The sequence below is a fragment of the Sinocyclocheilus rhinocerous genome, unplaced genomic scaffold, assembly GCF_001515625.1.
Source record: "Sinocyclocheilus rhinocerous isolate Xijiao unplaced genomic scaffold, SAMN03320098_v1.1 scaffold781, whole genome shotgun sequence".
NCBI classification, from domain to species: Eukaryota; Metazoa; Chordata; class Actinopteri; order Cypriniformes; family Cyprinidae; genus Sinocyclocheilus; species Sinocyclocheilus rhinocerous.
Window position 1 is genome coordinate 506,079 of NW_015658395.1, and position 15,254 is coordinate 521,332.

A 15,254-nucleotide genomic window follows, 5' to 3' on the forward strand; every position below is an offset into this window, starting at 1 on the left:
TGGATTTAAATGTGACTAATGTTTTAGCACATCTGATCTCTTCTGGAAGCTGATTCCAACTGCGGGCGGCATAACTGAAAGCGGACTCCCCTTGTTTTGTGTGAACCCTTGGTATTTCTAACTGACTCGATCCTAATGATCTGAGTGGTCTGTTAGGTTTATATTTAGTGAACATATCTGCTATGTATTTAGGTCCTAGGCCATTGAGTGATTTATAAACTAGTACAAGTACTTTAAAATCAATCCTAAATATAACTGGAAGCCAGTGTAAGGACCTGAGGACTGGCGTGATATGCTCAGATTTTCTGGTTCTAGTCAGAATTCTGGCAGTAGCGTTCTGGATGAGCTGCAGATAATATGCTGATTTGTTGCTCAAGAAACATAAAAATGATATTTGTGGAAACCAAATAATTGTTGTTTTTTCCCCCAAATTTAAAATGAAAGTTCAGAAGAACAGCATTTATTTGAAATGGAAATGTTTTGTAACATTATAAATTGGGTTACGTCACTTTTGATCAATTGAATCCATCCTTGCTGATTAAAAGTATTCATTTAATTTCTATAAAAAAAAAATATTCCTATTCCAGACTTTTTACCGGTAGTGTATATGAATATATGTATACCTCTATATCATATGATCACTGTTAGATTATCACAGATTTACAAATGGCTGATTAATTGGTGCTTGAAAAACTGTTTTCTTTCTTTCTGTTTTTGTCTTGACACTTTATTTTTTAAAAAAACAAAAGAAATTTCTGATAAAAGATGTGAAATGCTGACTTCCTTTTCTGAGCAAAGGGCATCTTTCACTTCCCTCCCAAGAATTTCTGTCGACTGTAGACATTTTGACATTTACTCTATCTGACATTATTTTATGTGTCAGTAAGTCAGAAGAGGTTCCTTTTACTGGGAAGCAAATTACTTTAGAAGCACTTGAAAGGCTTTCTTTAATGGTTTGTGCTGTACATGTGAAAAGAAATTACTCCTAGAGAAAGGCTATTATTATTTTAATTTTGAACTCCAGTAATTGGAGAAAGTCAAATGGGCTTTTAGAGACTCGTTGTCCACCTTGTCTTAAATATATAACTATACAGTAAATGAATGTGGAATTGTTATAATGGTGTTTAAAGATCTTTTTTTTTCATATTAAAGCTGTGTTACACAATCAGCTTTCGGTTTACCTTTCTTGACTTTGCAAAAATAGAAATAATCCCAAGTCTTTAGAGGGAAAGTAAGAAGATGTGAAGTTAGCAAATGCTAGAAAGTTTTCCCTGTCATATTTTCTTAGTAGTTTTCTGTCATTTGCTGTTGTCACAATGTCCTGTTTGGGTTAATGGTTTACAGGAGTGCAGTTTGTGCGAAGACGCACGCTTTGCTCGAACAGGTGTTTGCATCAGCTGTGATGCCGGAATGTGCCGCTCGTTCTTCCACGTTACGTGTGCTCAACGAGAAGGGCTGCTGTCTGAAGCTGCTGCGGAAGAGGTCAGTGTGTGGTCATCCTCTTTGAACTGCATTATTTCATATTTTTCTCCAACTTCCCCACAGTCGCATTCTTGTGATGCCAGCTTTGTAATGTTTAGAGTCATGATTTTAACATTCCAGCTCTTATCTAACTCTTTTTAAAGGATTCCTCAATAAAAAATTAAAATCCTCAAATCCATTTCAAAGCAAATACTGAATTTTTACTTCTCACCCACATTTGTTCCAAAACCTGTTGGACTGACTTCTTTCTGTGGAACACTAAAGGTGTTAAAGAATATTCTGGCCACTCTTTTTACTGTAATGAAAATGGATGAGGACTGGGGTAAACAAGCTCTAAAATGACAACATCATCATGAAAATATCATAAAAATGGTCCATTTGACTTATATATGGTATAAAAGTTAGTTTTTTTCATAAGAACAAATTGGGAGAATTTTAGCATTACATCACCTGCTCATCAGTAGATCCTCTGCAGTTAATGGGTGCCGTCAAAATGAGAGTACAAACAGCTTATAAAAACATAACAATAATCCACAAGTAATCCACATAGCTCCAGTCCATCAAATAATGTATTGTGCAAATATCTTGATGGACTAAATGTAAGCGGACAACAGGGGATGGACTTTTCATAATTTCAGCGAATTGGTTTGAATTTAAAATTCAAAAATAGATTTTTTTCTTACATCACGCAGTTTCTCACTTTACAAGATGATAATTGATGCACTGGAGTCGTGTGGGTTACTTGTAGATTATTGTGTTGTTTTTATCAGCTGTTTGCTCTCATTCTACCGGCACCCATTCACAGCATAGGATCCATTGGTGTGCAGGTGACATAATGCTAAATTTCTCCAAATCTGTTCCGAAGAAGAAACAAACTGATCTCCATCTTGGATGGCCTGAGGGTGAATGAATGTAAATTTTTGCGTGAACTGTTCCTTTAAGAAGATTCTGATTCTCTGTCAACACGTGTTTTTCACATGCACGTTTGAAGTGCATGTGCGAGAGTTTATCAAACAGATACCTATAAGCATAAAGAGAGGGCTCAGAGCACGAGAGCAGGTCATCCAGTTGAACAAATTCCCAGCCCAGGCCGTGGTCACAGACCATCAGCCTCATGGCTCAAATATGCAGTCCATATTGGAGAAGCATATGATGGTGGCGTTCAGCGCAGATAAACACTGGCGAAAGTGCCTACTCACTGCAATCCACTTAATTCAGTCATCTGTGCAAAGGGCCTCATATCAACAGGTGAGTGGGCTGATAGCATCCGGCGAGACACCTTAAGCCTGAACGATTCTGTGGATGACGGAAAATGGCTGCGCCCTCGAAGGAGGGGGAGAAATGCTATGCTTGTGGCAAGGAGATGTGAGCTCAGCAAGAGAAACTTGCTGCAAATGCCTCAGCTGCAGAGATTTGAAACTGCTGAAATAGGCTGACATTGTTCTAAGATTCTCTCCCCTTCCATAGAAAGCTGTTTCTGAGAAAGGCAGATCTGCAGTCCCCTTCCATTCCTGGAAAAATCCCGCCAGCCTTACATCAGTCATTGTTTTGCCCCCCAGCTTCAGCTCCCACATTCTCTGCAAAATGTACTTGTCCTTTAAAAGGGAGGGGGATTTTTACAGGCCTTTTGTGACTGGCTATTTATCACAGCTATCAGAGAATGCGCAGACACCGATGGTCTATAAAAATCTGGAGCGCTGGGCATCATTATCCCAACAGCCAGAAAGCGTGAGCCTGTATTTCAGAAGATACTCCCGTTTCCCCCGTAATCAAATTGTACATTAGAATTATCAGGTGTGTCTAGAGCACACAAGCACTTAAAATGAAACCTGCAGCAATTGTGCCACGTTAACAATAGTGAGGTATTTGAGATGATGGGAAATATCTTGAAATAACCTTAATCAAATCACTCAGAGATTTTGTTCTTAAGGACTTCAGCCTTTCCCTCACATTTGTCCAAGTTGTGCGCATTTTAAGAAGTAGGTTTTGCACCACAGCCAAGGAATTTTTTCATGCTTTTAGACATCACTCTGATTTTGCAAGACATTGAACAGTTTTATTGTGTTATTTGTTGTTGTTGTTTTTGGTGTTGTTTTTGTTTCTTTCAATTTATTGGTTGTTTGAGGAATTGCCAAATTAAGAATCTGTCTTGAACACCCAGGTTGACCAGTGTTTGTTTCAAGCAGGTTTTTCAACAGAAGGGAATTGGTCCATGTTAATCATGTTGCATTTCATACTAATTTTAAACAAAATACAATACTAATGATACCATATTATTTTAAAATTTAAATAACTTCAACCAAGCTAAAGAAGCCGTAGTTCAGCTTCTTGTTCCATTGTTCTATTGTCCCTCCCAGAATAAATTATGAAGTACTGCAAGTAGCAATAAAATGTGATGTACATGTATGACTGTGCACATTAACCATTATTAAAAACAGTAATATGGTGAAATATTACAATTTAAAAATAACTGATTTCTAATTTAAAATGTAATTTATTTCTGTGATGTCGAAGCTGAATTTTTAGCTGCCATTACCCCAGTCTTCGGTGTCACATGATCGTTTAGAAATCATTCTAATATGCTGCTTTGCTGGTCAAGAAACATTTCTTCTTATCAATGTTAAAAATGGTACTGCTGCTGAATGTTTTTCTGGATTCTTTGATGAATAGTAAGTTCAAAAGAGCACCATTTATTTGAAATAGAAATATTTTGTAATGTTATAATTATACTGCATTTACTATCACTTTTGATTAATTTAATTTAAAAACTTTTGAACGGTATCATAAAATATGAAAATGCATTAATATGATGCTATACACATGATATTATAGCCCAGGCTAATCATCAGTTTTACACAATAAAATGTAACATCTCTTTGTTTACCAAAGGGTACTTGGTAAGAAAAAGTTTGAAGACCCCTATTTTAGAGAATAAAAAATAAAGCAATTAGTTTTGAGAGGCTGTGTTACACTATATACTGTGTACAGTTGCCAAGCAATCTAGTAGCTTGCTGCCTTAATACATAAAAACAGATTTGTGTTTATCGCCATTTCACAGTGGCTGTGTATGCATTTCATCCAGTCAGAATTTTAATCGGACCCATCTATTTTATATTATTAATAACATATAAATCTGTATAAAACTGATTATTAACAACATGTCATTCATCACTGATTTTTCCTTTTCTCTGATTTACCAAGCTATATTTCAAGATTTAAGGTCTCGTCGGAGTCTGTCTCTAAAATCATGATCCATTTTTACCCACAGGACATTGCAGATCCATTCTTTGCCTACTGCAAGCAGCACGCAGACCGCTTTGACAGGAAATGGAAAAGGAAGAACTATCTGGCCCTGCAGTCTTACTGCAAAGTGTCTTTGCAGGAAAGGGAGAAGCAGCTCACACCTGAAGCTCAGGTCCGCTTTACTCTGAGGCAGACATTGTCTTCCATACATCAGATAGGCTGTTGAATGATCAGTCATCATTTATTTTTGAATGCTTGTGATTTCTCAACCTCTAGGCTCGAATAACCACGCGGCTCCAGCAGTACAGAGCGAAAGCAGAGCTGTCTCGAAACACTCGGCCGCAGGCGTGGGTGCCCCGAGAGAAGCTTCCCCGGCCGCTCACCTCTAGTGCTTCAGCCATCCGTAAGCTGATGCGTAAAGCCGAGCTCATGGGTATCAGCACAGACATCTTCCCCGTGGACACATCCGATACCAGCGCAAGCGTTGACGGACGGCGTAAACATAAGCAGCCTGCCCTCACGGCAGACTTTGTTAACTACTACCTAGGTAGGTGGTTTGAAACTATTCCAATTTCGATACCACAGCTAAATCTAGTTTAACTAATATAAAGTTTCAACAATATTAAAGCAGTATTTCATCCCAAAAAATTGCCGAAATTTACTAACCCTCAGGGCATCCAAGATGTAGATGAGTTTGTTTGTTCAGCTTTACATCACTTGCTCACCAATGGATCATCTGTAGTGAATGGGTGCCTTCAGGATGAGAGTCATAATCGCTGACAAAAACATAATAATAATAATCTACAAATTATCCACACGACTCCAGTCCATCAATGAATGTCTTATCAAGTGAAAAGCTGTATGTCTGTAATAAAGAAATCCATCAAGACATTTTTAACTTAACATCTTGGATGCCCTGAGGTTTAGTAAATTTTCATTTCTAGGTGAATTATTACTTTAAAGACAAGTAAATAGTCAAATATAAAATAAGAACAAGTAATGGCACAAATAAATACAATTGAACAAAGATACAGATGAAATAAACAGTGTATAAACAGTCAAATGTAAAACAACACCGCAGTCTTCACTATATAGATTAATGCTTATTAAAGTTACAAATGTTATTCAGTCAATAGCGCTGAGCGATTTTCTCTTTGTCTTTTGTTGTTTGATTATCATTAATGATACAGATAGCAGCAGGTACATTAGGCCTAATGCACATATCCTGTATACTGATACACATGCAGTTTCTTTCTCAACTATTTATTTTCACTTAAAAAAACAACTATGTTTGAGGATACTCGCCAAGACATTTGGACTTTTTTAATATGTGTTTGTGTTCAAGCACAAGATGATGTGAAAGAGAACTCAGTTTGGTACTCCGTTGGTCTCTTTTGCATGTTCTTGCGCTTGAATGGTTTGAAATTGCTTGAATATTTAAATTGGCAAGACTTAAAAACATTTCTCAATTCTGTCAACTGTCCCAAGTGTCTTTGAGTGTCTTTAAAGGGTTAGTTCAGCCAAAAATGAAAATTAGCCAATAAATTACTGACCCTCAAGTCATCCTAGGTGTATATGACTTTCTTCTTTCAGACGAATCCAGTCGGAGTTATATTAAAAATTGTCTTTGATCTTACAAGCTGTTTCATAGGCCTATGATCTATTTTTTAGAATCAGCATTTCTCAACCCTCTTATGATAATATTTTCCACTTTTTCATTTTAATGGGCAAAACTAGCAATGATGCATTTGCAGCATGTGAATTGCTGTCCCTAACATATTTGAATGTGCCTGCGGAACAGCAGGCGGTATCAGACAGTGATCGTGAGACATGCATCCCGCTCTGTAGCCTTGCAGCTAGGCACTTGCCCTCCAAATGAGTGATGTTAAGAGCAGATGTGTAGAGTAACCTTGGGCACACACTCCATTAGGTTCTAGCAGGAGGCCTATCCTCTATCAGCGCACTTTCTCTCCCTCTTTTTCTCTTAACGTTCCTCTTTTTTCACATTTTCTCCCTCAATCTTCCTTTGATATACTTTTTCCTGTACTCTGATAGCAATCTCAGTATCGATTTGTTTGTGTCTGTTGATATTCAGAGCGGAACATGAGGATGATTCAGATCCAGGACAACATTGTGGAGCAGAAGAACCTTAAAGACAAGCTGGAGACTGAGCAGGAGAAGCTGCACATGGAGTACAACAAGGTCCGTCTACTATTGACACTCCAGGCTCTAGCTAGCATCTGTTTTTTTTTCATTAGCGCTTGTCCGTAGCACATTTGTTTTGGCCATTGGTGCTTAAGCAGAGGCACGCACACCAGGAAATAACGACGCGCTGCTGGAATATTATCACAGGAGCAAGCTCCTAAACAGCTACTGTATAATGCCAGTTATGCTTCAGTCTTTCCATTAACTATACAACTGTGAAGTCTCCTTTTAAGCTACTTTGTGCCGGACCAACTGCAGAGAGGAATAAAAAAGCAGGGATCTTGTATAACAAAGACAAAAACTGGCAGTGAATAATATTTCTGTTAACTAAAATGGGGAAAAAATTGAACTAAAGCTACAAATGGAAATGCAATAAAAAAATAGTGAGAATGAGTTTAGCAGTGTATTCTGCTCCGGGTGTGTGTTCACGGTGTGTGTGTGTGTTCACTGCTGTGTGTGTGCACTTTGGATGGGTTAAATGCAGAGCACTAATTCCAAGTATGGGTCACCATACTTGGCCGCATGTCACGTCACTTTCTACTGCTAACAGTTCTATTTTAGTATTGTGGTATTTATAAACAACTTGAATTAATAATTTGATACTCTGTTTTTATTTTTCATTTTAACTTTAGTTGAAGTTTTTTTGCAATTTTATTACTTTTGTAATTTTTATTACTTGTTTTTTATATATTTCTGTTTAGCTTTTATTTCATGTTTTAGTGATTTTAATACTTTAAACTTTAGTTAGCTGACAAGTCAACAAGTTTGTTTTTCAACTAATATTTATATTTTATTTCTGCTTTGTTTCAAGTAACACAAACAATGAAGTACAAAAGAAAATAAAAAAAAAAGTTGGTGCAAACCAACCAACTAAAGTTCAGAAAATACAGTCAAAATAAAAATATATTTATGAACAGTTAAATTAAAACGAAACCAAAAAATTAAATGCTAAATCCAAAAAAAAAAAGAAAAACCTAATGAAATTTTCAAAACCCCTGGTATAACTGCAACTAATGTTCTGTGCTGCCTTATTTATTTGCCTCTTACCCTCAATCCTCCTAAACATGATCTCTTGAAGCAGATTTGGGTAGATTGTGTTTTCTCATCTGGCCCAATGAGATATAGAATGAAAGCGAGGAGAGAAAGTTGGAGGAGTTAATGTGGCGTCCAGTCTTTCTGCGCCGCATGTATTAAGCGGTATTAATGGAGTGTGTGTTGTTAATTACGGCACTCAACATGCATTAGCACGACGCCGGCCTTAGAGATAGATCCCGATGAAAATCAACATCTGTGGAAAGCTGACTGCTTATTCACAAATGTTGTGTCTAAGGCAGGGACTGAGTCCTCCGGAAATTATGTCTAATAATCCTGAATTATGTAGTATGTTACATGGTTAGTTGGATTGTTTGGTTCAATGTTTTTAACATTGTATAATTGCAAACTGCAGTGCATTTGCGTCACCAATGAGAAAAAGCTAATGTCTGTGATGACTTCACAGGTATTTTATAAAACAGTAAGTGTATCTCTCAATATATATTGTTTGTGCTTCTATGGAACACAACAGAAGATATTTTGATAAAAAAAAATTTGTGTATACAATGAAAGTAAACGGGGTCCAATATTGTTTGAAGCCCAATGTTCTTTAAAATATCTTCTTTTGTGTTCGGCAGAAAAAATTAAATGAGGACAAAATTTGTGTTTTTGGGTCAACTGTCCCTTTAAATGCCCAAATACTTGTAGGGGCCACTGTATAAATAGGATTGAAATTTATTAATAAAATTTTTGTAGAAACCATTAAAATTAATGATATGTAACTATATAAATAATTGCATTAGTATGTGATAGCCCCCGCTGAGCCGTCAGTATTAATCTGAAGTGAGTGGTGGAGAGGAGCCGGTTTTAAATGTTAGCTCAAGCTCCCCACGTGGAGCCTCATCTTCACAGACAGTGGAGATAAGGGACGGCTCTCTGCAGTTTCATTTCACATACCCATAATAACTTCACCTCTCCAATGTTTCCTCTCATCATCGTCTTTATCAAACGCCTGCCTGATGCTTATCTACTGTCTGTAGCTGAGAGTGGCCCCAACATGCCGAAATGCCACCACAATGTGTGTGTGTGTGTGCGCGAATGAGACGGATGTAAACGCAGGAAGTGTAATCCCTTATTTCATGGTGTGCTGAATCTGTTAATAGTTGGAAATGTTATTTTTTGCACGAGAGTGTTTTGATGTGTAACATTTGTTGTTTGCCTAAAATCAACCTGGATTTTGTAATGCACAGTGAAAGTGTATGCATGTATTGGGCATTCAGATGTTCACAGATTTGTGTACACCTTTGCATTTGTACGTCCGTCCGTCTGTCCGTTCGTCCGTCCGTCCGTGCGTGCCTGTGTGTGTGTAACAGACTAAGCTGCCCAACTTGTCCTTGTCTTATCTTATCTCCCGCCTTGCTGCGGTTTTATCTGCCACAGCTGTGCGAGTCTCTGGAGGACCTGCAGAATGTCAATGGCCAGCTGAGGACCGAGGGCCAAGCCATATGGAGCATGATGGGGGGGATCCTTGGACAGGTATGGCTTACCTTCAACCGCCTCATCCTTTCTCTCCCCTGTCCATCTTCATTCCGTCTCTCTCCGCCCCATCCCATCCTTGATCCGACTGTACGCCTCATCTATCACAGCTCCAGTGAGCTTACAGCCCACCCTGATACAAACCGCTTGCTTCAAGCACTCTGATCAGGTTGGGATGGGCCCATATTTTACACTTTTATAGCATATTTCTGAATTCCACTTCAATCCTATGTAACTCAAGGTTTCTTAAAAACAAAGTTTTTAATCTTGAAATTTTTGTTTTGTTTTGTTTTCTGTAACTATTTTCCACCCTCTCAATGACCTTTAGATTAAAGAGGCTGTTTTTGTTACTGTACCTTTAAGACTTCTGTATGTAAATGCAGTGTGTCTTTTTAAAATGCATTAAAATGAAAAAAATAAATAAATAAAGCCATCAGATTTTAAAGTGGATTTAAGTATCTTATATAGGATAATATTTACAGTGAAATAAAGCATAAAGTATTAAAGGGATAGTTCACCCAAAAATGAAAATTCTGTCATTAATTACTCACCCTCATGTCGTTCCAAACTTGTAAGGCCTTTGTTCATCTTTGGAACACAAATTAAGATATCTTTGATGAAATCTGAGAGCTTTCTGACCCTGCATAGACAGTAAAGGAACTACCACATTTAAGGCTCAGAAAGGTAGTAAGGACATCATTAAAATAGTCCATGTGACATCAGTTGGTCAACCATAAGAAAACAAAAAGAATTACAAAAACAAAAATAACGGCTTTATTCAACAATTTCTTCTCTTCCATGTCAGTCTTTGACACACGTTCATGACAGTACCACAACGCATGCATGTGCATTTCTCTGCTTGCAAACAAGCCTCAACGGATTCGGGTTCTACGTCAGCAGCACCACACGCATACGTCGCAGTGCTTTCGTGAACGTGCATCGAAGACTGACACAGAAGAGAAGAAATTGTTTAATAAAGTCATTATTTTTGTTTTCTTTGCACACAAAAAGTATTCTCGTAGCTTCATAAAATTGCGGTTGAACCACTGATGCCAGGGACTATTTTAATAATGTCCTTACTACCTTTCTTGGTCTTTAACTGGTAGTTGTGTTGCTGATTACGCAGGGTCAGAAAGCTATCTTAGCTTTCTATATCTTAAGAAAATATCTTAATTTGTGTTCCGAAGATGAGCAAAGGTCTTACGGGTTTGGAACGACATAAGGGTGAGTAATTAATGACAGAATTTTTAGGTGAACTGCTTGGCAAGGTCTTGTTTTTGTTTTTTTTGTACTCTCTTTTTGAATCTGTCGGTTTAAAACATTGGTTCATTTATTTGTTTTTGTTATCCTTTTTAAACATTATTTTGTTCCGTGCACCTTTTAAGTTACACTACCATTCAGAAATTTGAGGTCAGTTAAGTTTTTAAGTTTTTTTTTAAGAAATAAATATTTATTTCAGCAAGGATGTATTAAATTGTTCAAAAGGGACAGTAAATGGTTACAATAACAGTTTTTTTTTCAAATGCTGTTATTTGCTATTATGCTATATGTTATATATTTAAAATAAGACAATCCTACAGTTTTCAGCATTAATAATAATAAGAAATGTTTCTCGAGCAGCAAATCAGCATGATTTCTGAAGAATCGTGTGATAGACTGGAGTAACGACTGATAAAATCAGTTCAGAAAATTAATTCCCTTAACATTACAGCAGCTATTTTGAAACAACCTTTGTAATAATTAGCTAATGTTTTCACTTGAACTATTAGCATAGTACACACCATCGTTTGCGGTTATGACAAAAAATATAAACTATAGCCATCCATATTTTTGCAGCTTAGCTTCCGTTAATGGGCATTAATGACTGTAAATTTGAACATTTATGTCTCCATGGTACATCAGACTCTTATTTTAAAAGCTATATTAAACATTATAGCTTATTAACCTTTAGTCAATAAAGTGTGAAGTGATTTGAGTCAACATCTCTTTGGCTAATACACACCTTTCACAGTTGTGGGTACTGAGACCTGTCACGTGGATCTAGTGGCGGTAGCATATTGTTCGCAGGATTCGTTTTTGACTTCACAGTAAAAAGCGTGTAAAGAGAGCAGAAGTCTTCTCCCTGGATTTTTCGCACCTGAGTAATGAGCTGTGATTGAAAGAAATCTAGATTGTAGGCAGCACCCCACAGGGTAGACAGCGTTGAGGTAATTCTCTTCGCTGTAATGGGCCTCCTGTTTGCGAAATTCTTTCATTTGCGCTAACTGATTGACCTGTCATTGGCCATGCACTCAGCCCTGACTCTGTAGCTAAAAGCCGCCAACCTCTCCCCTGCTCACTATGGCAACCACATCACCAAGGTGCGTCGCCATGGGTGACGGTCACTTAATGAGTGCGAAAGTGTAAAAGTCTGAAATGTTCTGTAGATCTCTCTTTTTGTCTAAATAACAGTCTGTGCTTAGAATGCCATTTAGCAGGAAATGCCCTGAAACAAAAATGTCATTGGCAACAGCAACCGTGAAAGGAATTGTTAAGATTCAAGGTTTTAAAATATTCCAAAAGTTTGTCAAAAAGTTTATCCCCTTTGTTGGAGCTAAATGTTGCTCAACTGCATGCAGATTATGCGTGCATATGTGGAGAGTTAGTGTAGTGGTAAAAAGCCCAGGCCTTACAGCATGGCTTCAGAGTGAGAACCTGTCACTGAGGAGGTATCGCCAGTCCTCTGTGTTTTGTCACCTTTTTAATCACTATGATACACCCAGGAAGAGTGAATTTGATGAGATGCCTGTCTGGAATGAGGATGAGAGCCCAAACTTCCTTGCGATAACCTAAAACAGCAACAGTCTGAACTGCCGCTCGCGTCATTATCTCACTTTTGATGCAGCGACAAAACATTTAAAAGGCAACCATTTGTATGCACCCATGCGCACTTGTTTAAAACTTAATTTGCGTTGAATAACCAGTTACCCGGCTTAGAGAGTGTGTAAGATGGTTAATTAAAAGGATCTCTTAAAATGTCCTCTCGGCAGATAAATGCTGCAATAATGGAGCGAGGAGGTAGAAGGAGGCGAGGAGAGCCGAGTGGTCTTGAAAAGAGCGAGCCAGTGAATCTGCAATGATGGTCATAAATCACATAATTAGAAAATGCGCAGTGCTTAAGTAGCAACATCAGTCATGGCGCCCCGCTCCTTTGTGTCATCTATCTACTACATTTTTGTTCCCTATCAGTCATTGGCATCTGCACGTAACCCTCAAATTATTGATGATCTCAGGAGAGGGTCTCGTCTCTCGTGCCAGCCTGGGTGAGGGAGAACTCTCACCGGTGCGCTTTGAAAGGGGCAAAAGGATCTTTTGACCTTTGCAAACTTGTATGCAGCATATAATTTGTTGTCAATATGATCTTCTAAATTTTAATAACACTGTACTTTTTGTTGCGTTACATTACAGAGTGTTTCTAATGCAACGGCTGGAGCATGATGGCAAATTTGACATTTTTCTCTTGTCTCTTTTCTTACTATTGGAGCAAATGGTAATGCAAAAATTATATTTGTTGTAGTTTCTGTTCACCACTATGACCTACACTTCCGAGAACCCCGGAAATGTGAAAAAAGTCCATTGGTGTGCAAAATATTTCCAAAGATTTTATACTTTGTGTCCTTCACTTAACGTTTTAACTCATGTTTCAACAATGATATCAAATTGAACAATGATCTGATTCACAAATTGGACTGATCTGGTTCCTGACATGATGTGAACAAGCTATTATTTGTGAACAAATATTCCACAGTTTCTTATTAAAAGAAAAGCAAGTAAACTTTCATATTAGAGTTTAAACTTATTGGTACAAAAAAGTTATTTATTTAAACTTATTCATTCTTACTTATTAGTAAGTTATTAGTTAAAAAAGCATATTAAAAAAACGAAATTACTGCTTTATGAACCATCAGTCCAGTCATTTTTAGAAAATGACAAATTATGCTATGGATTTGAAAAAATATATATTTGTTAGGGATTTAACAACTCACGATGCAATACGATTTGCGATACTGATTTCACAATACAAATTTTCTCACAGTTTTTGATCAAAATGAAATTTAAGACATAAATGAAAAAGTCTCGTTTTATTATTGCTTGGACAAACGCTGCATATTTCTTTGTGAAATTGAAATATGTCAGTTAACAAAACTAAATTGAAATAAATAACACACAAAAAAATAAATCTCTGCATATAAACAAGGCTTTGCCTGTGCTCTTTCCATTTAAAATTAGAGGCAACCACTGTATTTTAATCACAATCCAACAAATGTGCTGCATTTGAATAGTCACATATTTGTCTCGATTTTCAACCGTCCCTGGGTGCATTGTACATCCCTAATATTTGTTGTAGTTTCCATTCACCACTACGACTTACACATCAGAGAACCTTGGAAATGTGAAAAGGGTCATTGATGTACAAAATTATTTGCAAAGATTATATACTTTGTTTCCTTCAGTTGCATCTTAATGCACGCTTCAACACTGATAATGAATCAAACAGTAATCCAATTCAAATATGAAGTTGAATGATTCATAGGTGAATCAAACTGATCTGGCTCTTGACACTTGAGCAAGCTATTATTTTCTATATGTGCTCACCTAATGTCCATTAAACTTAGGGTTGGGTATTGTTTGAATTTTATCAATTTCAATTCCGATTCCGATTCTGCTTAACGATTCCGATTCTTATTGATCCCCAGTTTTGATTCCAATGTGGTTAAAAAAAATGTAAAAAAAAGTCAAACATTTAGATATCAAACATATTTACCGTATTGGCCCGAATATAAGACGACCCTGATTATAAGACGACCCCCCTTTTTCCAGATGTACCTTTTGGAAAAAGCCTTTTTAAAAACCAAATCTTGTTTTTTCTCAGTAAAACACATTTTGTCTTCAATTATTTTCATATTGCATATTTTTCCTATTTTCATTTTTGTTTTGAAAGTATGGTAAAAACTGGTAAAATGTACCAACAATCACATTTAAAATTTACTATATGTATTTGAATATTAATAATTCAGAATTTTGGGGAAAGGTGAAGGACAACACCGATAAGAAAGCACTAATAAGAAAATGCTTAAGAAAATGTTAAACTCATATGTGTAATAAGTTTTTTTAAATTAATTAATTAATTTTATTATTATTTATTTATTTATTTTTTCTTCCTGCCTCTCGTCCCCAGTGACATCCTGGTCCGTATTTGGCATGGTGGAGTTGAAATATGGGTGGGAGGAGATGATGTGTGGCATGGGGCTAGTGTCTCCCCGCCGTCTCTCTGAGCTCTTTCTTTCAGGATCTCTCACCTTAGCTGGTTTTGACATGCATGCCTCGCTTTTTAAATGCATCACATATTAGCTAAAATACATGCACAACTAGTAAAATTCCTGGCATGTGTGTATGTATGTGTGTATGTATGTATGTATTTATGTGTATATATATATGTATGTGTGTGTATGTATGTATGTGTATATGTGTGTACATATATATATATATATATAATTTATTATTGTTATTTTTTAATGGAGGTTGTAGTTCTCTCATAATTCTGAAGAAAAAATATTACACAACTAAACAAAATGAATGGAATGATTCAATGACTCACTCAAGATTTACTTGTTTCATTACTGGATGAATCAGTGTTTTTGAATGAATCTCTTGAATGAATGATTCAAAGACAAATAAATTTTTAACAGCCCCTTTTCACCACTTAAAAAAAAAAA

The 15,254-nt window shown here is 36.7% G+C and overlaps 1 protein-coding gene across 1 annotated transcript in view; it reads left to right on the forward strand.

Moving 5' to 3' along the window:
• phf14 (PHD finger protein 14) overlaps positions 1 to 15,254 on the forward strand; it is a 98,757-nt gene that overhangs the window by 30,191 nt on the left and 53,312 nt on the right. Inside the window, exons 7-11 of the mRNA XM_016530405.1 lie at positions 1,345 to 1,482; positions 4,751 to 4,897; positions 5,002 to 5,272; positions 6,821 to 6,927; positions 9,403 to 9,498. Coding sequence (XP_016385891.1) covers positions 1,345 to 1,482; positions 4,751 to 4,897; positions 5,002 to 5,272; positions 6,821 to 6,927; positions 9,403 to 9,498 — 759 coding nt within the window. The remainder of the gene's footprint in view (positions 1 to 1,344; positions 1,483 to 4,750; positions 4,898 to 5,001; positions 5,273 to 6,820; positions 6,928 to 9,402; positions 9,499 to 15,254) is intronic.